Below are 23,976 nucleotides of genomic sequence, written 5' to 3'. Positions count from 1 at the left end.
ATGAGGTTCCTCTCAAATAAAATTATTCCTATTTGGATTATTGTATTTTGAGGTACGATTTATGTGGTACTTAGATATTGTCCCTAAACGTGCAGCTGAAGGTTACAGTACATTAACCTCATATCCATGACCTTTCAGCATTATTACATTAACAGTTACACTCGAGTTTCCTTTGTTTTGATCATAATGTGATAATACTGTACATATAAAAAAATTAAAAAAAAAATCGGACAACTTTCTATCAGCCAACATTAAGGTTTTACTATTTGTGCTGCAGCAGCTCTTCTAGGGATGAGACCACACGGGCAGCTACCGCTCCCCATGCGCATTAATGAGCCTTTCCTCGGTTCACTGGTTGTCCTTCCTTGAACCACTTTTGATAGATATAAAGGTGTTCAATGCATGAATGTAAAATCAGGATATACATGTTGTAGTTAGTTCCAGTGGAGCTGTTTTAAACTATTGTGTCCAACTGCAACTAATGATTATCTTTATTATGGATTAATCTGCATGTGTGTGATGGCAGAAGAATTTAACTGGCAGTCAAGGAGGACAAGAGATGCAGTCGGTGCCATTTGTTTTCCCCAATACCAATAATGAGCAATTGTAAATGGTATGATAACCGAGATACCGGTATGCTGCTGCAACCAGAGTACTAACCGCTGCATATCGGAAACTTCCCACAATGCTTCAATGTTGTCTAACCCTCACAGTTTGGTCTTTTTCTTTAGATTCTTTTGCTTATCAATCTTTTCCAACTTTCCACACATCAACTTGAAGAAGTGCAGTTAATTTGCTGCCCAATATATATTCCACCCCCAGATAGGTGCCATTCTAATAAGATAATCAATGTTATTTACTTTACTTGTCACTGGGTTAATGTGGCTGATCGATAAATATTATACTGTAAATATAAATAAAAGACTGACTTAGTCTTGACCCATCTGGAAGACACTCAGATTCAATAAGGAACTGGAGCAGACAGACAGACTGACAAACAAACTGCCGCATGCTGCACTCAGATGGCTGAATAAGACAGCAGGCCAGCCGGCTCACAGATCTAGTACAACGCACAGAGCCTTGTAGATGCCACGGGATCATTACCTTATTTATTCATAATGAAATATAACAGTGGGGGGAAAAGAATAGCAGACCAAACTGTGTGACCATCTCAGGTGTGTATACTCCACAATATATTGAAGTAGTAAAGCCTCTGGAGATCTCACAATCTGTGGAGACAATTATTTTTATAGCTGTATAATCCCTTACCGGTAACAAAAACCTTTTCAAATCTTTTTATAGATAAAGACCTCTAAAGAAAATAGTACAAACAGAGAAAAAACACTCATTAGACTTTGTAATAACAAAATGTTTGCTATTTTTGTCCTAATGAGTGACCAGTTAATTATTCCATGCTTCTTCTTTTTTTTTTTTTTTTTTTTTTTTAAATAATCCGTGCATCAACTGACTAATTTTGTTTAAGTTAGAAATCACCTTTAAGACGGAAGATAATGAAAACAGGCAAAGTAACAACCACCTGGAGGAAAAACAAAACATAATAGGACGGTCTGTGTTGTGGTTTGAGCAATCTAAATGATGATAGATGGATGAATGGTTTCTGCTCCTTCAACTACCATTGAGATGAAGGTGACCTCAAGTAAAGCACTTCACCTGCACAGCAACCACAGATCAAAGATGCCCGAATGAAAGAGAAGCAGCGTGCTGATCAACGTGAGAAAAGATATTCGGAGAATTGTCTTTGAGGAAGAAAAAGCTAACAATACATAATGGATATCTGTGCTATTCCCAGAGCTGGGTATTCAATTTAAGAAAGAGAAAATTACATGAAATATTATGGGACAAATCTTTCGTTTTCTTGCAGTTACGAGGGGCAGAGCTACGATTACCAGATATCCCCTAAAGACCTGCAGACTATCAGAAGATGCTATCATTTACTGATGTCCCCTAAATGCCTTGCATAGTATCTCCAAACACTACAATTTACCCATGTCCTTAGGGGACACCCCACGAGCTTTTGCTAAACGGCAAAATGTTCTGACAATAACTAAACACCTCACACGCCATCAATGAACACTACAATTTTCTGACGTTAACTAAATGTCTCAGGCTGCACACACGAGAGCCTCCAGTTACTGCAGCTCACACAACTGGTGGATTGGCAGGAATGGGGCCAAAAATCTGTTTGAAAAGAGAGAAATAAGGCAGCCTAATGTAAAATTGATTTTGTTTGAAAGCAAGTGATGTTATCTACGTGAGCCCCTCAAATATTGATGCTGATGCAATTTACTACTATGTAAATGTAGCAAAAGTTATACATCTTAAAACCAAAAGATGTTGGTGTGGCTGTAGCCTCGGTATCCAATTTTGGTATCGAGTGACAAGACATATTTTTAGACTCAATGGTATCAAAGCAGTTCAATTGGTGGCATAAAAATAGCATAAGTTCAGTGACACTTCCTTCTTTCATTTTTCTAACACCGAAATGGTTACATTAAAACCATACTTTTGTGTAGTTCATGACCAGGAACAAAAAAATCAGGTCCCACCATGACAGGCTAGTTTAGACACCCTTAGTGTGGTCTTTTCAAAAAAGTGACAGAAACAGGACTCCCTATTGTTGCATTACCAGGGCAGCCAGTGATATTCTGTGGACATAACGGCAGCATTAGCCTGAGAACAGCCAATTTAACAATATCATCAAGGCACAGAGGTGCGGGCGTGAGCCACCGTTTGCTATTCCTCACTCATTTCTGCTGCCCCGCCGCCTCGCCTATCAATCAATCTGGGTCCTGCGGCCAGACGGGGGAATGAGTCTGCCCATTCCCTCGGTGCTGTGTGATATTGTGTGTGTGTGTGTGTGTGTGTGTGTGTGTGTGTGTGTGTGTGTGTGTGTGTGTGTGTGTGTGTGTGTGTGTGTGTGTGTGTGTGTGTGTGTGTGTGTGTGTGTGTGTGTGTGTGTGTGTGTGTGTGTGTGTGAGACGGAGACAAAGTAATTGTGCGTTTAAAGGAGTGTGTGAAACCATGAGTTCAGCTGGGAAAACAGAAAATGGAGAAAGAAGCAGGACGTGATGCTGAGTGGGAGAACGAGAATGTGCTTTTGTGTGTGTGTGTGTGTGTGTGTGTGTGTGTGTGTGTGTGTGTGTGTGTGTGTGTGTGTGTGTGTGTGTGTGTGTGTGTGTGTGTGTGTGTGTGCGCGCGCATGGTGGTGGTGGGGGGGGGGGGGGGAATAAACCCCTCTCCTTGGGCAGTAATGTTAAGAGTCATAATCACCAAGGCACTACAGTAGTGTGTGTGTATCTGTCTCTGCCATAAACTAGACATACAGTCCATACTCTAATACTCAATGACACAAGAGGTGAACTGCATTGGACATCATAAGCTGCTGCAGGCCACAACATGTCAGCGTTGGTAGCGAGCTGTGTGTGAGTGTGTACGTGTCTGTGAATGTGAGGATGCGCGTATCTGTGTGTCACAACACATTCTAATCACCACCGTGACAGGCTCACGGGGCCTTGCCTGGAAAGTCTGCTGTGGTTTAGCGCGCGCACGCTCACGCACAGTCAGACCTCTGTTGAAAATAACCCGGTTAACATTTTGCTCCAGTGTTTCTGCATGCCAGTTCTGACCCACAATCCTCTGTCACATCGACTGAAATCCAAGAGAGTTGATGGTGATTCATCCAGTTGCAATTTGCAAAAGGAAGAAAAGGAGGCAATACAAAAAAGAAGTGCAGAAGTGTATCACTCGCTCCAAACAGCATCCCTTTTCCTTTTTACTTTAAAGGTTGCGCTACGGATATGACCAAGAGGGTTCAAAATAACAAAGTAATATGTCCCAATTGTATGCACACTACATGCAACGGTAAATACTTTGCAAGGGTGTCTGCAACATATATCAATGGTTTGTTGTATTTGCCAGTTGTGCTCCGTGGTGAGCAAACCAGGCTCATCTTGGCATTTCATAAATACTTCAGAGCCAAAAGAAAAACAAAACAAATGTTTAAGTACATTATTGTTTAAAGACACTTTAATCTACCCGTGTTTTGTGAAGTGAAGAAAGGTGTACTTCTACAGCTGCTCCATTTCTTTCCCTCCATTTTACCCTCAGGACCCAACACACCTACCTTTATTTAACGAGTCCACACTCTTGACCAATTCATCCAACACAGCTGCCAACTCACTTTTACTCAGCACTCTATTCTGACAGTCATTTACTTGGCGGCGCAGACGCCAGGGTGATTTGTAAGGTAAAACCAGAGTGGTTCTGGCCCTCTGTGACATTTATTCTGCAGTTTTCTTTGAAAGATTCTGTGGCGAGCACTGACAATTTTATAACTACACCTGGCTTTACTTTACCCCAAATACAACCGAATAAAACACCACATGCATCCGTGTCTACTATAAAGAACAAAGGAAATCCAATTGTTTGTAGGTTTTAAGATTGGTTGCCTGTTCTGCCTTGTTGTTCCACAGCTGCCTTCCTGTTTACTCATCCTCCTTCAACCTCGCTACTCCCCTGGATTCCTAAACGGGAGCAGGGACTGTCTGATGAATTCAATGCACTTTTCTCCCCCTATGTGTCCATTACAAATCACTGGTGACCTGTAGAGTCCCAAACTCCTGAGCACGTTGTGTTTCACCGATGACTTGTGCAGTTTTGGGTCTATATAATTCATTTTGGACAGAAAAGCTCTATTCTCATGTGCTGAAATGTGATCATGCTAAAAGAGAAAATGATGTCTCCGCAATAACTGGAAAGAACAAAGTGCTATTCTCAAAGATACTTCAGACGTGACGGCATCAAAAGCACTGCTTTGTCTGTACTCTGCACCCATGAAGTGCGATGGAGGCAAAATCCACAATGTTATCAACCCGCTCTCTCCCCCACGCTGACCATGTGGAACAATAGTATAGGAATATATTGTCTCCTCCATGAACAGCCACTGAAGATACACGCTTCAACAAGTTGCCAGGTTGTCTAAAGTTACATTTGTTTGGTTGAGTTTCTTTTGTCCCGCTGGCACAATACAATATGCCAATTAAGCCTTGAGCTAACAAACATTACCCCTGAGCGAGCGCTACCTACGCAAGCCTTGGATTGATTTATTTTCTCAATCTCTTTCACTGTCTCTCTCTCAAGCAAACAATCATCACTTCCTCTTCCAGCCAGCAACACACACACACACACACACACACACACACACACACACACACACACACACACACACACACACACACACACACACACACACACACACACACACACACACACACACACACACACAGAGCGAAAGCAGCTCTTGTTAAGCAGATATACAGCATGATGGTGGCAATTCAAATAATGTTAATAGTTAGCTTGCAGTAAAGTAACTAATAAATGTAATGTCAGCCACAAGTATTAGATAAATAGTGAGAAAGTAAGTAGTAATAAGGTAGATTCTTAAAAGGCAGCGTGGATAAAAGAGGACCCGACTTCATCTGACAACACTGAGAGGGTACAGAAACAACAAGAACAGGCAGGAAACGGTGGTGTAGCTACAGTATCAGCATGACAACACAGCCACAAGATTAATGAGGATGACTGCTCAGCATCATTGTGATAAACATGAGACAGTCACAGAGAGGTGCCAAGAGGAGAAGTGAAGGGAGGCCAAGAGGAGAAAGGTTGAAAAGTGCGAGGAGGGGAAGGAAGGAGAGAGCACACTAATCAACAGTGTGTTGTGTGTGTGTGTGTGTGTGTGTGTGTGTGTGTGTGTGTGTGTGTGTGTGTGTGTGTGTGTGTGTGTGTGTGTGTGTGTGTGTGTGTGTGTGTGTGTGCGTGCGTGCGAGTGAGAGAGATAGAGAGAGACATGGGAGAGATAGAGAGATATGGCACAAGAGAGCGCTGACCTGTGACACGAATATTGATCACCAAGGATGTGAAGAGGAGAAAATGATGAGTCATGTGGCGACCTTGCCCATTAAATTATAAGTCATTTAATGAATAATAATTATTATCAAATGATGTCCTTAATGTGGTTTAACACACTTTTGCTCGAGCGACAGCTCAGGAAAGTGAAAGTTTAAAACAAGTCGACTGTCAAACTATGACACCGAGGTTGTCTCTAAACGCTATTTCATTTTCAAATCACCATTTCAAGCACATCGACTCTTTGAACACATTTTAATGGGACTGTCACCCTGGACAGGTGGAGCCTGACAGGCCAATCAATATTTCTCAGCATCATGCTAATGTGCATGCTTCCGTTTAGGGGCACTTTATTGTACAGATGAACAATAAATGTATAATCATTGCTGTTAATTTGCGCAGCTAATCATCAACACCACCATTATAACTGCAGGAAATGTACCACTGATGTTGGGTCACTTCCTGTGTGTCACAGTGCTCGTGTTCCTGCAGACAGACTGCATCTCGGTGACAAACACGAAGTCCAGGCATTCCTTCCTTCACTTCGTCTAAAAAGAAAAGAGGACAAACACTTTCTTTCTATGTGTTGTCAAGGTCGGCTTGTGCTGATGCGAGCGAGCAGATAGCTTGTCCTTCTGTCGCTGCGTTTTGTCCGTCTGTGCGTTCGTCTGTCTGAAGGAGGGAGCGGTGATGAATGTGCAACTTGTCGGGAAGTAAATGGTGGTATCGAGTTGCGGTCTGGTCCGGGGTGTCGGGAGAGGCGCAAGGCTAATTTTCAACAGCGAGGCTATAATGGGATGTGTGTGCCGAGATGCGAGCGTGTCTGTGCGCGCCCACCTCCGTCCATGTTCCACCTGGCACAGTGGATTAGGTGCAATTAATCTTAGTTAAGCAAACCCTGCGGAGAGCTGCTGCCCTTCCACGTGCATGTACGCACACACACAGACACGCGCATGCACGCACACACACACACACACACACAGGCAGACGCGCATTTATGCACACAGACACGCGCAGGTACGCACACACAGACAGACGCAGGTACGCGCACACAGACGCTTGCATGTACGCACACAGACACGCACGCGTCGCCACAAACGGGCACACAAACACACAATGATGCGCTGGTGCACAAGAGAGGGAGAGCGTAGTGAGACAGCAGCTTTGTGACATAACACGCAGGCGAGTTCACCATATGCACATTTGACTGCGCCGGTTATTACAGGGCTTTTGTTTTGATAGCAGGGACGGGGAGATGACGTGGACGGGGAAATGGCGTGCGTGCGTGCGCTCACATCTACGCTGGTTTGTTTTTGGATTGGAAAAAAAAAAAAAAAAACACGACGAAGTTTTACTTGATCTCCTTGTCAAATCTTCGTTTAACTGCATGCATGCACGCAAGACGGGGGAACTGAAGAGTGTGTATGTGTGGCACTGAGGCCAATACAATCCATTTAAACTGTATCAGCTATTACACACGAGAGACAGGCCCTGAAATACCAGCACAGCATTCAAATCAATAACTCACTGAAATAAGACTGCAAAGGAAATTTAAAAATTCAAAATTTAAGCATAATTTTGACAAATAACCTTATTGCTTTGATCATTCTTATTAAACTCTACATTACATCTTCCTAAATATAATAAATGATCCCTCATCTCTCCACCGGCTACAGCAGGTTCAGCAGTAGCACTAATGTATTCACAGGTGGAGGTAGTTTTGTTTCTCATACAGGACTCCGTGTCTATGTCGGGGCTGTTAATTGCAGCGCCATCCACATCGTTTGTCTCAACCAAATCCCACGAGGCCTCACCTGCAATGAAAAAAAAAATTACAACTATCAGACCTGCATGAGTGAACACGGCCCCATCTGTGATTAACAGAGTGGAACAGGGAGAGGAAATCTTTCACACGCTGAGGAAGTAAAAGTCCTCTTCATCTTCTGCTTCCTCCGAGGCTTGGATGAGCATGAGGGTTGAATTGTTGCTATAAAAGCTGAGCAGTGAGGTTAAGCCAGGTTCAGACTACACAAATTCAGCCCGATTCTGATACTATTTCATCATCCCTGACAAATTTCCTCGTGCCAGGCCCTAATATGAATAGTGTGAACGACAAACAGGCCTTGTGTTGACATCATGCAAGAAGAGCGACGCGGCATTCGCGACACCCCAACGAAAACACCAGCATGTCAGAGGTGTTTGTTTTTACCTGCCTAGTTTGACAACGTTTTCCTTCACATTGACCAACAGGATAACAAAGTGTTCACTGGTGTGCATTTGTAAACATGGCGAAAGGACCATTTCCATCACACAGTGCCCGTGTCGACAACTTCTTGATCCTCCTCACCGACGACACAAAAACTCAAACGTGAACCATGATTGGTCCGGGTCACTCGAAGTGTCGTCAGTCTTCAGACAAGGCAAGAAGTTACGCCACTCTGATCGTCTAATCGGACAGAGTCACCATACTGAAAGACAAATGCATCATGTAGTCTGAGCCCAGTCTTAAAGAAAGTCAGAATTAAGCTCTTACAATACTGATCGATTGGTATTATTTGTTTCCTGTAATAACAAACAGTTGCTAAAAGATTAAACGAATAAAATAGTTTAAGAGACTATTGTCTTGCCCTATTTCCTTTGTTTTTGCTGATGCCTGTTCATAATGTGTTACTTAGGCTCCAGTGGAACATGTGCAGTGCTGTGAGATTAGACAAAAATAAGACAAACACGCAAAGACTCCTGCAACTGTCAGAAAGTATTGAGTGGAACTCCTTTAGAAACATAAACTAGAACGTAGCGCAGTGAAAACTCTGCCAGGTAAAGCCAGCATGTCTTAAGTCTGTTCCTCATCAGCTTTGTCAAAGGCTGCGGTTTTCAAGTTTTGATGGCATTTGTTGAGTTTACAGGAAAAATCTCTCCCTGTTACTTTCTGTGTGGGCATACGTGCAGCAAACGGCGGGATGGAGAGTCAGTGTATGTATATGTGTGCGTGTCTGAGTAAAATTGGAAACAATTCCCAGTGCACATTAAATGGCATTTTCCCCATCCCCAGTTTCCTGCTCCATCTTTTACTTGTTACTTTGCACCAGCATCTCTCTCTCTCGCCCATCTTCTCCTGTTTCTCTTCTGCTCTCATTTTCCCTCATAACTTTTGCCTTCTCCATTGCCTCCCCATCCTTCCAGCTCACTCCTGCCATCCTCAGCCCCCCCCCCCATTTCTCTCATCCTTGTCACATCCTCTTTTACTTCTTACAGCCCACCCGTCTGCAGTAATGCAGTCTGACCCTTTCCACACGCACAAAATTTAATGTGGGCCACAGTCGTGATGAGACAAAGGAGCGGATGAATAAAACAGTGGAACTGATGGCGATGGTGACGGCACCCGGGGGACTCACACTCTTGATTTATAACGCCAGGTGAGGATTCAAAATCAGATACGGACCCGGCTCGCTGCTAACAGCCCGTCTCAGATCTACGCTACAGTCAGAGGGAGCGATAGAGATCAAGAGAGAGGAAGAGACAACGGGCTCAGGAAAAGACCAAGGTACCCCCCAAAACCTACATTGCAGACCAGGTATTATCTTTAATGTTTGTTTGTTTATATATCTATATATAGATCGATAGATAGATAGATAAATAGAGAGATATAGATAGATCTATTTATCCACACAAACAATCAAAACCTTTTGTTCTGCTAACTGGTACAAGCTTGTCCAGACTGCTGTGGAAATTGTAAAACATTAGATCAGATCTCACCACTGCTTGTGTGCATGTGCGTAGTTGTCTTTTTGCTAATATATTTGTCTTTTGTGCATCCGTGACAAACTCAGAAGGCTTGTGCTTAAATACCCTTTGTGCCAATAAGAACGTAACGGACAAAGCAAAACTTGTGTGGGGAAACTTGTTTTTTCCTGTTTCTCTGAATGCCTTTAGTTGCTGTGTGGTTGAGTTTATAAGGGTCTGACATTCCTCAGAATAGGGCCAAAGTATCCGTAGGAATAATTTAACCATTGTTCAGAGCACACTCGCTGCCTTTTGGGTGCTGTTCTGGGGTTTTAGTCTGGTGTTGTTGTTTTTTTGTGAACTTTTAAAGCGAGAGAAGATCACATTTTATAGTTACATATATAGATAGATATATAGATAGATCTATCTATATATCTATCTATATATGTCTATAGATATATAGATATAGACAAGTGATTTCTAATTAGCCTCGCTGAGGGAGAGCAAGGAAAAACAGAGGAAATCAATTTCCCATTTGGGGCAGGTAGAGTGATCTATTGAAGGGCTAACCCCAAGGCAGATCTTATCTGAATGGGAAAGCACCTACTTTTGACACAACACAAACACGCAGGCCTCACCGCATACTGAATAGTGTGTTTACCTAAAGAAGTGGCGATCATGGCAGAGGCGTTTTGAATCCTCCTGACTTCAATTAACCCGCCGTGAACACGTCTGCCACCGACGACAATTAAAGCGCCAAAAACCAAGGACTAACCTTGCAGACCGTGCTGCAGGAAGGCGCTGATGTAATTGCCCCTAATTAGTTCTGTTTGTGTTTTCACTTCCTTTGCTTTGTCCGTACTTTAAGAAAATGATAAATTATATTTTAGTCGTTTCTTTTGTTTACAAGCATCACCTACAGTGGACACTTTTCATTTGAGCATGGTCTCAACAATTTTCGTGATAATGTTTGGTCTCAAACTGCGTCGTTACAATCTTACATCCTTAAAAGCTGCAACACACCTTAGTTATACTTTAAGAAAATTATTAATTCATTTTTTTGGGATCCCTTCACGTAATCCTTAAAAGCAAAACAGTTTTTGAGAAACTCTCCTTCAAGGTGTAAAATAATCAAGTCTTGTGAAGTTTTCTCTAAAAAAAAAAAAAAAAAAAACTTTTCTTTCAACTGGTTTATTAAAATTTCAGTAGTTTATTAAATTCATTAAAAGCAAAACCACATACTTGATTCCCTCCATAATACTCATGAGCACCTCTGAACTATCGACTAAAACAGCACTTCAGGAGCTGGGCAGGATTGGTCCAAGCGCACTTCAGTCGGGCTTTAAATGTCAAATTGGGTTTCTTCAATATTACAAAGACCTGGCTAGCTTTCGCTTATAAATAATGGAAACATCTGCTAAAGACCAAAAAGGTCATCAGAAAATGAAGGGAAGGGCAAGGAGACTACAATCATAGTACATTTCAAGAGAAGGAGAATATTCAGTGAAGGACTGTTAGATGGACAGTGATGGATGAAGAAGAGCTAAAAGAATGTGAAGCAGATGCTACTGCGTTCCTACCAGCCACAGTTAAAACAGAGCAGAAGATTGCCTCAACATTAAATAAGAGTCGCATCCACCCACAGCGGTTTTCTCTCTAACAGCAACATTGACGCTTAGCAAAAATTGAAATTAAATGAAAGTCTATCCAGAACATTTCCTTGGTGCTGTCTGACGAGAGACGGTGCCTATTATAGTCTTTTAGAGTGGAGCGAAGAATGTCAAAGGGACAGTTTTCATTGCACTTCATGGTAAATTATCAAACTTCATTTGTTTGTGTTGCACCGATGCAACTTTGACAGAACAAGCACCTGTTCTGTTGAATAGATCAGCCGACACAAGTAGCTCACCTCACTTTGGGTCTTACCGTGTCCATTTTGAGACTTGACGTTTTCGACAAGCCAGTTTGGAACATCCTAAAGCAAGAAGACAGACTTACCAACTTCCAAGAAGTAGAAAACTGCAATCTCTATATATCCCTTTTCTCCCACATTAGTAAATAAGCTAATAAGAGTAAATTTCCAAGACCATGACATGTTCATGTCCCCCACACACACACACACACACACACACACACACACACACACACACACACACACACACACACACACACACACACACACACACACACACACACACACACACACACACACACACACACAGGTTGCGTTAGATTTTAGACAGACTTGAACTCACCCTTCCCTTCGTTTTAATGCTTTTTAGCGCGGGCAGATCTCCCTCGCAGGGAGGCATGTTCTTTATCTCACAGCCCAATCGTGTTCACCGCAATCTGAAGTTATGCAGCTAATTGGTAGGCTGAGTAATTCAAAGAGTGGCAGCAGAAGCGACACCAAAAACAAATGAACTGAAAAGAGGGTGCCAATCAGTAAAAAAAACATCAACCTCGTTAATGACTACAGGTTGTTTACACATCAACAGTAACTTTCTGGGCTCCTCCTAATTAAGTGTCTTGTTAGAAGTGAGAGTGGCTCCAACCCTGTTACATGTTGTCCTGTCAAATGTCCAACTGAAATACTCCTTGGCTCAGAGAAGACCATCATGTGCTGTCTGACTGGGCCTGCCCGCAAAAACACATCTCTAATTACTGAATCGGGGCACTTCACAAAACAAGCATCTTTAAAACTTGTTTGTCTCACCAGCCTGACAACTGTTCACATTATGCAGGCAGCCCTGACCACCTTGGCATGGGGCAGCTCGATAGTCAGAAGGAAAGACTGGGCAGTTTAAAAATCACTTTCAATAGGGAAAAAAAACCATACAACACCCACGTAATAAATTATAAGAACAATACAGAACTATATCTTATCCTTGATTGAACCATACAGGCACTACATCAAAAGCCAAATTGCAGCCAAAATTTCAAGGGCAAACCATTTTTGTAATCACTGTGGTTCCCTTTACTCTAGCGAGGGCATTCCTTTAAATCAGAGACCCAATGATGAATTACTCCTAATATTCAGTTTTCTTGGCATTTCCATCGATGCTGCTCTTCCCAAAAAGAAACTTAAAACTCATTGCTGACCATCTATGTACACAACTTTCATAAAATCAAAATGCTCCATTTCTGGGTCATAAATACCCCAGCAGGACATTTTGTTGGGTGCTTACATCATTTCTGTCTCCAACAGTATATGTTTTTAATTAATCTTCCTATTGTTGTGGCGGGATGGAAGGAGGATTTGGGGAGGTAGAGGGGTGAGAGGGGAACAAAGAAGACAGAAAGAGAGAGATAAAAGAGGGAATGAGAAAAAGTACTAAAAGGAAGGAAACCGAGTCGGTGATTGCTGATAAGGAAGAAGGGAAACGGTGGGAGAGAAGGGTGGAGGCAGCGCTTACCTGCAGTGAGGGGGGAGAGGTAGTGGAGGGCGAAGGGGGAGAAAGAACAGTCTAATTTTCTTCTACCTTCAGGATACTTCCTCCTGCTGCCGAAAACTAGTGACGTGTGATGAATATCAAGCATAGTTACCAAATGTGGTGCGTAGCAACTGTTAGTTTGACACAGGCCGTCATTACAAGGCAAAAACACGACCCAATCATGTTTTATAAGCCTGTGAATTGCACTGAGCCACAATTCAGTTGTTTTACTAGCCAATATAAATGATTTGGTGATGTGATTTAATGGATGTTGATGAGTTTTTTTTTGGTGGGGCTTAATGGCAATCTGAGTTCTTTACTATTGAATGTATATCTGATAAGAAGTTCCATCCAATACTTATCTACCTAAATGTCAATTAAATCTGTATCTCACACCGAAATATCTGTTGTAACACTTTTTATTTTACATCTTATTTTTAAGGAGCTACTTGATCAAAACACAGAAGGCGGCTCTGGTTCAAATCTATTGGGCTGACCAGCTTGAATTAATGATATGATATGAAAAAAGTTTTAACTGGAAGCACAATCAGCTCGGGAGAACACGGTTTGGGGTTTACAGAAGCACACCGTCTACTCGCCTGTGTTCCCACATAACGCTTCTGTTACCTCATAAGAAATCTCTGGCAGAGTGCAGTGAGCACACAGCGTGGCAACAGCCTGTTTTTTATTTATCTTTTCATCAAGTTTCTCACGAAATTACTTTTAATTAGCAAGAGATGATAAAAATCCACTGCTGGTGATGTTTGTCATTCTCAACAACAAAAATAATCAGCGCCAGGTTTCCTGATTGTGTTGCACCCTGATCTTTACTAATGTGAATGAGAAGAGTAATAACTGTTTCTGTAAGCGAAGCACGGATTTGCAAATTATACCATCCCGTGTGTGTGTCAATCAGCATCGTGTCCAAATAATCATTCACGCACTAATTTTCATTCTCACATGCAGTGGAATGCTTGCAGTGTGGAGCTCGGCTGCTTTTGAGCAGAGCACAGAATAAATACTGGCAGCACACATTAGAGGACAGTAAAGAGAGGATTGGATTTTGAGCAGCTTTATTTTAGCCAATACCAATCCACTAAAATATGTCAAATCATCCCAATAACAATCCACTAAAATATGTCAAATCATCCCAATACCAATCCACTAAAATATGTCAAATCATCTCAATACCAATCCACTAAAATATGTCAAATCATCCCAGTACCAATCCTTAGGATAGGCTGGTGACATATCTAGTGTTCACACCTAAATATATCAAATCATAAACATATAGAACAGGTATCATACTTTTCAAAGATTAGATTAGAAGTAGTTTTGCAACGCACTGGATCGTCATATCACTTTTATACAACTTTTCACAACATGTTTCAGCCCAGGGCTCTTCTTTCCAGACCCTCACTGACTGTTGTCATGTCTATCATAAATGGAAATTGGCATGAACTTAGCGCGGTTTTCTTTAGCAGTTGTTGGGAATATAAAAATATGATTAGCATAATCCACTGATTGCAAGGCATTGTATAGTTTCTACCTGTGCCCTATGGTGTCTGGGTCTAGATCATGCAGAACACATGGTGGGAACACCTACAGCTCACCTGCTGTGAATTCTCCCGACATTGACCTTCTCTATTCACTCCTGGGCTCAACCAGACACTGCACGGACTGTGTACTAAGGAGCTCGCAGGTTAAACTCCTTTTAATGTCCAGTGCAACTCTTACGGACGTTTGCGTCCTCACATACAATGTCTAGATACGTTTAAGGCTGCAGTAGATGTGTGAAAGCAGCTTCTTGCATACATTTGGCCAACCAATGGTAACTTCTGTCAATCAGTCAGTCACGTGACATTCGACCAACCAATGGTGTAACTTTAATACTCGCTGCCTCAGTTAGCCACAGACATTTAAGTTTGAATGCCCGACCGCGCGGTTGCAGCGCCTCCCAAAAAGAAACGCCCACACACTGTCAAAACCTGAAGTGCACTGACATTTCAGGAAACTGCTACGATTAAGTACGGTTAAGTATGATCCACAGTGCGAACTGTAGGGACACTGACATCATGAGACGGTCGCTGTCGTGCTGATTCTCAGCGGCATCCACAGGAAGAGCAACACTTACCCACACAGAGATCACTTTAATGGCAAACTTTTTCTATACGAATCATACAAAAGGTTCAAATATTATGTTACAACAATTTCTACCTTTATGTAACAAAGACTTTTTGCAAATGATAAACACAACACTTCTCACAGTGCATGTTATTTTGGGAGGTGGAGAGTCACAATTACTGTCTCGCAAGCTTTCATGTAATTACGGTGTATGCCCACACCCCTAATATTCTCTGTATCACAATATCTTCTCTTATAGCTGATATCACAAAAAAGCCAGTGGGCCAGCGCACATTAACATGCTACTTGTGTGCCTCTTTTCTCCAAAATACCTAGAGAATAACTGCCTGAGCTTCTATACATCTCTCTCTCTCCATACATTTTGTCGATGATGTGCAAGGACACAAGAGATAGGAGGGTTGGGGTTCAGCCTAGGTTATTTTCCGCCTTTTTTTTTTTTTTTAATCTGAGGCTGATTCTGCTGCGGCCGCTCAATTACTGTTTCTCTATCTTTTTCTCACTCATTTTGGTCACATTTGCTGCCACTGACTGTCCTGCAAGTACAGCTCCACAGTGGCACCTGTCGATGAAAAAGCAGCATAGCAGCGCACACACACACACACACACACACACACACACACACACACACACACACACACAACAAACAAACAAACACACACACACATTGAGGTGGGAGGGGGGGGGGGGTCACATAGCTGCCAATCCTGTTCCTGTTCATCGTTCCTTTAGAGAGCAATTGGAGGAGTAATTCTAATCTGAGGGGCCTCCAGCAAGCAGTGAGTCAAGAGTAAAATGATTCAGGCGCGTACACACACACACACACACACACACACACACACACACACACACACACACACACACACACACACACACACACACACACGCAGTCAAATGCACAAACACACGGGGCAGAGACCGATCTATCCACACATGCAGATCGTGAGGGGAAAATATATCCAGAGTCCCTGACGCTGCCAGGTGAAGAGAGTGTGTACTGCCTGGCTGAGTCTTTCTACACCTGAAATCTCAAGCTTTATCTAGTGGAGTGGTGGTAAGTCGATATGTATCAGAGTCAATATAAGAGGCAGAGATAAGCTACATTGAAACAAAAGACATCGGTCCAAAACTAACTTAGCTGGAAATTCATTAAAAAAAAATGTGTACAACTTTTTTTTTCTTTTTTTTTTTTAAACTGATTTTCTCATGTGCCTCCAGAGTGTAATATAACTGTGTGTGAGTGTGTGAATAACCTTCTGCCAAGATGCCAAAAAAAATAATAATAACAGCACTGTACACAATAGAGTGCTGATTGAAACATGACCTTCAGGAGCAATCAGCTCAGCAGAAGTAAAAATGAAAATATGAGCAATCCTTCCAAAACCCACTGACCTCTACAGTCTAAACAAAAAGTTTAGGTTGATAACTCAAACTTACTGTATTTGCGAGACAATACGATCTTTTGCAATTGTTGAAAATACTGGAGAGGACTGTCCCAAATATTAGTGAGAATCACTTCCCATTGTTTGTCAGTAGACATTATTTTGGAACCAATAAATATGGTAGACGTGATATGAAAGTATATACACTCCGTCATATCTCAATCCAGCTCTACTACAATCACAGCATCTCAAGGTTTTCAGATAAACGTGATTGTTTCAAAGTCCAATTCACATCTCAACAGAAGGCTGATGTTCTGTCGTGTGCTGAATCTGCACCGGGTCGGAGGAACCGGCCAACATCAGGACAGATGAAACACTAACAGTTAGCTGCTACAGGGTTCGAGGAGACGGAGGGAGAAAGGAGCGGCCTGGCTCTCTCTCTCTGTGTGTGTGTGTGTGTGTGTGTGTGTGTGTGTGTGTGTGTGTGTGTGTGTGTGTGTGTGTGTGTGTGTGTGTGTGTGTGTGTGTGTGTGTGTGTGTGTGTGTGTGTGTGTGTGTGTGCGTGCGTGCGCGTGCACACCATTCAGGATGGAGTATGAGAACAAAAAGTACAGCCTTGAAATCCATTTAGCATCTTATTGTCTGTATAACAATTTTACTTCTCCAAGTAACTGTCTATCCATGGCTTTGATTTAGTGGATAAAATCATGGAGTGGAGCATAAACTTCTATGGGAACATTTTGTAGTTACACGGTTGTCTACTTTGGGATTTTCTGTTCTTCTTTAAAAAGAACAAAAGTCAACAACAGACAACACAAACAACATGAACGACTGGCATCACATTTCTTATTGGAATCTGGTTCCATACTGACAGATAACTTGAGGCTTGTCACTTTTTGCTGTTGGATCAAATTCCCTGTTGAGAGGAATTCTGTTGTAGCTCTGTAAACTTCCCAGGGTTCATAGCGAGCACTGCTCACTGAAGGCCTTGTTAACTTGCGACAGATGGGGAATCCAGCGCATCAAAAGTCGACAACCCCGCAAGCAATGGCACCAACACACAAACTCACACACAGTGAGCTGACACTAACGACCTTTCCCCTTCATTGGCGCTCGTGTATCCTGCTGAATTTTTGACGGTTGCTCGTTAGCAGTGGAGGCCTGTTAGCCCAGGATTTTCTCCGTTCCCAGCTTCTGCTCATATTGCTCCCGTCCCTCACTCTAGCTCGTGGTGGATTTTTGCTGCGCTAACAAGGAGCGGGTGACAGCGAGGCGTGCCGAGAGAAGGTCAGAGGTCAGAGGACGTGGCATCCTTTGATGGGAGGCAGGTGGGGGAAATGAAAAGCGAGTACGTGTGCGCAGATCAAAATGCAATCAAAACCTGCGCACGTCCGAGCTGCCCACCTGTAACCAAAATGTTGAAGCGTTCCGTAACCCTGCACGACTGTTCTCGCACATCAACCCTGCCGCTGACAGAGTAGGACGCCCAGCACCTAGTTATCTCAGTTAGAAGTCAGTGTTGTACTTAACACCTGCTTGGGGACATCGTGAGCGCGCACACTTCCAAGGAAACAGACTCCGACATCCAGAGAGTTGCTGATATGTTACTCTTATCTTGGATGGTCTATTAATTCTTCAAGGTTTGTGGCATTTTCAGCAGGTTAAGAATAGTGATCCCCAGTTTCTCAGTCAAAAACACATCTTTGTAAACTAATACGCAATTATATTCCTGTCAAATGTTTGTTGTGAGCCAGTTTGCTGTATTTCAGAGCCAGCTCCAGTAAGATTCCTTCTATTTTCACGTATTTGTTTGTTTTTAAATCAATCACAAAATATCTAATCTAACTTTTTGGCTCACTTATAAAGAGCATGATCAAACGGAGCAATACCAAACTCTACTATTTTTCCAACCAAAAGCGACACGTTTTTGTCACAGAAATCTTTCAAGATAATATTTTCGGTGCCATCTGGTAGACCAACTCAAGAACTCGGTGCTAATTACAAACTTAATCATCCAAATTTGCATGTCATAGAGGCATGCAGCAGAATCTAAATGACAAAGATGCTCTTATCTTTGGTGGAGTTTCCAAATTTGATGAGAAGCAAACACCATAGCCTCCGTGTTATTAAAGAATTCAAATATCATCACCTCGGAAATTTGTCAGCCGCAGTCAAAGCAGACCTCATTATTTTTACTGTCTTACAGGCATTTGGTGCTTAACATGCACTTATGCGTGTTTTCTCAGCTGCGGGAGGAGATCAATACAACAAACAGAGTGTGTGTGGGGGGCGGGGTGGGGGTGGGGGGGGGCTTTTCTTGGTTACCTTCATCGAAGTCTGCGTCGTCCTCCGTGTGCTGGGGGAAGGGGAAGCAGTTGGTGATCTCCAGCCGGTCCTCGACGACCAGGCCCAGCAGGACGCCCTGAACCACCTCGCTGCCCTGGCCCTCTTCCTGGTAGTGCTTGATAATCTTCAGCACCACCTGTGAAAGCAGAAAACAACAACGTCGCTGTAATATCATACTGCAGCAACAGGAAGGACGAAGAGAGGGAGGTGAGGAGGCTTTACCCGGCTTTCAGTAACAGTTTTCTGAGAAGTGATTTCATTTTCTGAGCCGCAGCTCAGTTATTTATTGTGGCAAAGGTTTGTGCATTTTGTGGCAATTATAGCATTTGCTGTTATTATATTTTATCACCCTTTGATTTATGTTATCCAATTCAATTATGTCTCTGCTCGTCGTGTTAATTTATACTCATTAATCTCAGTTGAGGTGGGTTTTTTTAAAGCCTAATGCAGATTTGCAGATGTATGTCTTTGTTCTTCAACACATTATGTTTTATCACTGCAAATAATTTCAACAATTTAACTAATACCAATGGAGAAGAATTTAGACAAAGTGACTTTCAAGGGTACATTAAACTGTGAGAAAATCATACTGATTTACAATTTAATTAAGAACCATTATTACCTCTAAGGAAAAGTGAGTGAGGAAACATTATAATTAAGGTTTTTAACATTGCGAGTTTACTTGTCTTTAACACACAAGCAGCTAACAGTGACAGTATTTAACAGGCCATGCTACATATCTCTACACTGGAGAGGTGGGATAATGTAAATATAAATGGTTACATGGGAGTTCACATGACTATTTGCAGTTTCATTACTAATCCTGTGTGCAGTGGGAGGCTTCATCTTTGCTACAGGGATTGCCAGCACACCCCAACTTACTCGTAATACAGAAATTGCATGTACACCATCTGAATTGTGAAATAAAACACGTAATTAGTTTGGACTCGCAGTCTGCTGGCAAATAAATTCAGGCGATCCCGTCTTCTGACATTTATACAGATGGAGAGATACAAGGGAAAAATGAAAAACTTCCAAGACTGCTTCTGTTTCATGCGAACGGTGACAAACATGGAGAGCTATAACCTCCGTGAGTAAATATTCAAAGTTTTGTAGCTTGATTAACATCATCACCTGTGCTACATGCATTAAACTTGGGAAATCAGCAACGGAGACCCTTAAAATGCTTCAGAAAGCCTACAGCAATGAAGCAATGAGCTTGGTGAGGTGTTTCGAGTGACATTTGAGTTTCAGGAGGGGCAGAGCGTCACTGTCCAAGACTCGAGAAGGCATTTCAAGTCAGGAGCGCATGGTGCATTGTAAACTTGCATGTGCTCATAGTGTAGCCTGGCTGATTAATTCGTCTGACTCAGCGTATCCCACAAGTTGGTGATACGTTACACAGCAGCGTTGGCTTTCAAATGTCATTTTCTGATTGCCACGTAAACGACCCACTGAGGCCTGAAGCTGAGACGCCGCTTCCTCAAATATGTCAAAAAGTGTCACTTTTAGAGTGGCAGCGTAAGAATTCATATTTCAGAATGACTGGGTGCATACAGCACATGTTAGTTACTCAAACTCCCCTTCCATCCAAACAAAAATTGCTGAACCCTCTTTACTGTCCACTAAGCACTTACATTAAATCATAGAACTGCCAAAGACCCTTGTTACATTAAAGAAGAAATTCTGGAGACAAGTTACGAAGGCAATCAGTGAGTGTGGCTGAGAGCTGGAGCCTGCAGTAGGAAGCAACACCTGCAGACTCCAGCATTGGTGCGTCACTGATCTTGAGTGAGTACAAAAGGCCAGTTAGTATTCAGCACTGCTTGGCAAATTACACTGGAGAGAGGAGGCAGCATACATAAAATCTTTAGGAAAGATTCTACCCTTGTACAGCGGGAGGGTATATTTGGACTGGTAGTCTGATAACCCACATAATCGTGCCTCATCTGGACTCGGCGTCCATGCATCACTGTAGGCATTTAATTTTTAATGCCAGATAAAAATGGTCCAATAGAAAAAGCCTCGGTATGATTCAGGAGCAGGTTGGAGCTCTAATGCTGCGTCACTGACACTTAGGACAGCAGCTACGCACACAATACATATATATAGACAGACTCCCACACACATACAGCAACCCATCTACAGACACACTGACCAGCAAAAACAGAAAAGCCGTGGCAAAGGGGAGACTACACGGCAAAGTGTCTAAATGAACAGGAACAGGGCAAAAAGCTGAAAAGCATAGTGTGGAGCGGGAGAGCATAAATCACACTGATAACAGTGTGGGCAGGTCACAGCCAGAGGCATTAATAATACACACATACACATACACAGGAGCGGGGTGGCAGTCCTGGAGCCATGCTCATAACAAAACACCCAGCACCATCATGAGGGAGCCCTTACTGGTCTCAGCTACACACACACACACACACACACACACACACACACACACACACACACACACACACACAGAGAGAGAGAGAGTCCTGAGAGATGATTTATTTCAATGGAGTGCCGGACCTGTCATGCAACAAGTACAAGAGCTGGGGGCGGGAGAAGAGGGATAACATGGGGTGAGAGCGGGGGAGAAAAACAAATCTCATTCCCTGCCTGCCTTGACTTGGCTTTTCCGACTGAGAGGGGAGGAAGGTCTGAGCACCGGGTCGGTGGGGGGAGAGAGTAAGTAGCTGGTTGATCGGGGCAAAATGAGAGATGAAAGGTGGAAATGCAACAGAGGAAATGTGAGATAGAGAAACCAGAGGGATGAAGAAAATGATGATAAAGGAGTGCAGGAAGGGACGAGGTGTGGGCTAGGAGAGGAGGCGGGTGTGGCAAAGGAAGACGGAGCGAGGGGATGCAGCGGGGGCGGAGGAGGGCTACGGTGGAAGTCCTCAGGGTCGTCAGCGCTGGCTGCTTTACAAAGCCAACCCCGCCACAGTGCCCCCCCTCCCCCTTTGAGCTTTGGCTCCTTTTTCCTGCCAGCAAATAGCTTTTCTCGTTTCCCTCCATCAGTGAGAGCAGATACACAATGCTCTCAGCTATCCAACTCTTGGCAATCTGTTCATCACACTTAAATAGCGTCCGTCTGGAAAAGGAGGACATGAGAGATGGACAAGCGGCCAAAAACAACTCGCGTGAGGGCAAACAAATAGAGCAAATAGGGCAGGGTTTTAAGAAAACTCCTGAATCCACAGAAATGCTTTAAAGAGAGGAACTGAAGAGCTATCCACACCACAACAGAGAGAAGGAAGGAAGGAAGGAAGGAAGACCGGAGGTTTCAGAGGATTTGTAGGTTTGGCTTCTTGCTGTTGAGTAAATGTCATCAGGTATTGTACTGAAAGCCTGGAAAGCTGCAGGTTTGCACGCATATAAAGGCCACCTCTTCGGTATTGTCTTTTCCTGCTTCTCTCTCTCTCACTCCCACACGTCTAATTTTATTGATCTAGCTCACCAGCAGCTAGCCCGATGAGCTCACCTCATGTGGAGAAGCCCGAGATTGATATGTGGACAGTGTATTATAAATCAACAAGCTTAAAATTGAATTGTGCAAAATCAATTGCGGTCCAAATCCCCCGTTGGCTGCCTTTAATTCTTATCATAAATCTTCTCTCGCTCACACAAAAGGGCTTATATTCCTGCCACAACGGGGCTCAAGTTATGAGAAAGTACAGCGAGAAGAGACGATCCCGTAATGAGTTTTCTTTTTGCGCCACTGAAGTGCAGACATACTCTACACTCGACATTGGTTCTGATATACTTGAGAGAGAAAACGCTTTTGTGTGGCATGAGTCATCTGCTGGGTTAAGTCATGGATGAAGACCACCGCAGAGTCCCACTTCATCTGCCAGCTTCCGCCTGCTGGCTCGATGCGATCTTCCTCAAACGTGTTTAGTTTTGTTGGGCCATGTCTGATTTATAACGTGAAGTACTCGAAGACTGACATCTGACAGCCAGTGACCTTAGCAGCGACCGATGGGAGGTGTTGATAAAATAACTGTCGGGATAAATTGAGTTTTAACCACAACGCCTGCTTGCAGTATTTCAAGTCTGTCGGCTCTGCTGTCTATTAGCTGCTACTCAAATTATATTTGCCTCTTACATAAAATTAGATGACATCTTGTTTGGATCAGTCCACACAAACTGGCAGTTACAAATTAAGTTACAGATGCCTCACAATAAATTCACCAGCAGTGATATTAGAATAATACGGCTCAGATTATATGTTGGCTGAAATGAAACCGTTTTTGTTTTTTTTGTTTTTTACAAAACATGATGCATAAAACGATGCTTGAGGTAACTTAGAAATTGTGATTATTGTTCATTTATAGCCGTTTCTAATTCTTACAATCCCAGTGATGTTCACTGTTTCAGTGCACACTTCATCATCGCGAGTCTTTGATAAGTACTCTTCAGTCAATTTTTCAATATCGTCTTTTTTTTACTTTCTAATATCAGCATCAACCCCCAAAAGTCCAGTACCAGTCATGTATTTCCATGCAGTAATTAACGATACAATAGTTTGTATTATTATGGTCATAGTCTGCTGTTCCCACTCTGGATCCAATTTAGGGATGGGACATGATGTTCAAATATTTGAAGTCTTTAATATATGAAAAAAATCTCTGAGTATGAAAGACTCAGTTCGTCCCCATTTCCCAATTTTATCGTCAACTTGTTGCAATGGGTTACTCCCGTCGTAAGATGGCGGTAAACCGGCTGCCAACTGCCATTAAACAACATAATGAGAAGAAGAAAAACTTTGCTATTCAGTAAAACTGGAAGACGATTTTTAATCAACAGTTTAGAACAAATTTCGACAAGTAATTTTGCTTCAAATGCCCACCCCCAATTCAAATTGCCTTTAAAATCACAACGCACAATAGAAAATGTGATCTTGTTGATTTTGGCCTTCGCTCTCCTGATGCTGTATTAAGTTGCTGCTGCCAACGCATTTGCCATCGCTGTTGCTTCACATCAAAAGCAGGCCATGGATGAATTTGACTGTGTAATGATTAGTC

General features: G+C 42.7%; 1 protein-coding gene across 1 annotated transcript in view; it reads right to left on the bottom strand.

Annotated features, from left to right (window-relative positions):
- The window catches only part of LOC138617842 (eukaryotic translation initiation factor 3 subunit H), a 54,560-nt gene that overhangs the window by 28,141 nt on the left and 2,443 nt on the right, over positions 1-23,976 (bottom strand). The window contains exon 2 of the mRNA XM_069693154.1: positions 18,935-19,091. Within this exon, the coding sequence (XP_069549255.1) occupies positions 18,935-19,091 (157 nt within the window). The remainder of the gene's footprint in view (positions 1-18,934; positions 19,092-23,976) is intronic.

The sequence above is a fragment of the Brachyistius frenatus genome, unplaced genomic scaffold (genome assembly GCF_029030835.1).
Source record: "Brachyistius frenatus isolate BFR_SWC_R1_liver_20210118 unplaced genomic scaffold, ASM2903083v1 Contig_14, whole genome shotgun sequence".
Lineage (NCBI taxonomy): Eukaryota > Metazoa > Chordata > Actinopteri > Embiotocidae > Brachyistius > Brachyistius frenatus.
The sequence above is the reverse complement of the archived record's forward strand: the minus strand, read 5'-3'. Positions and strand labels throughout refer to the sequence as shown.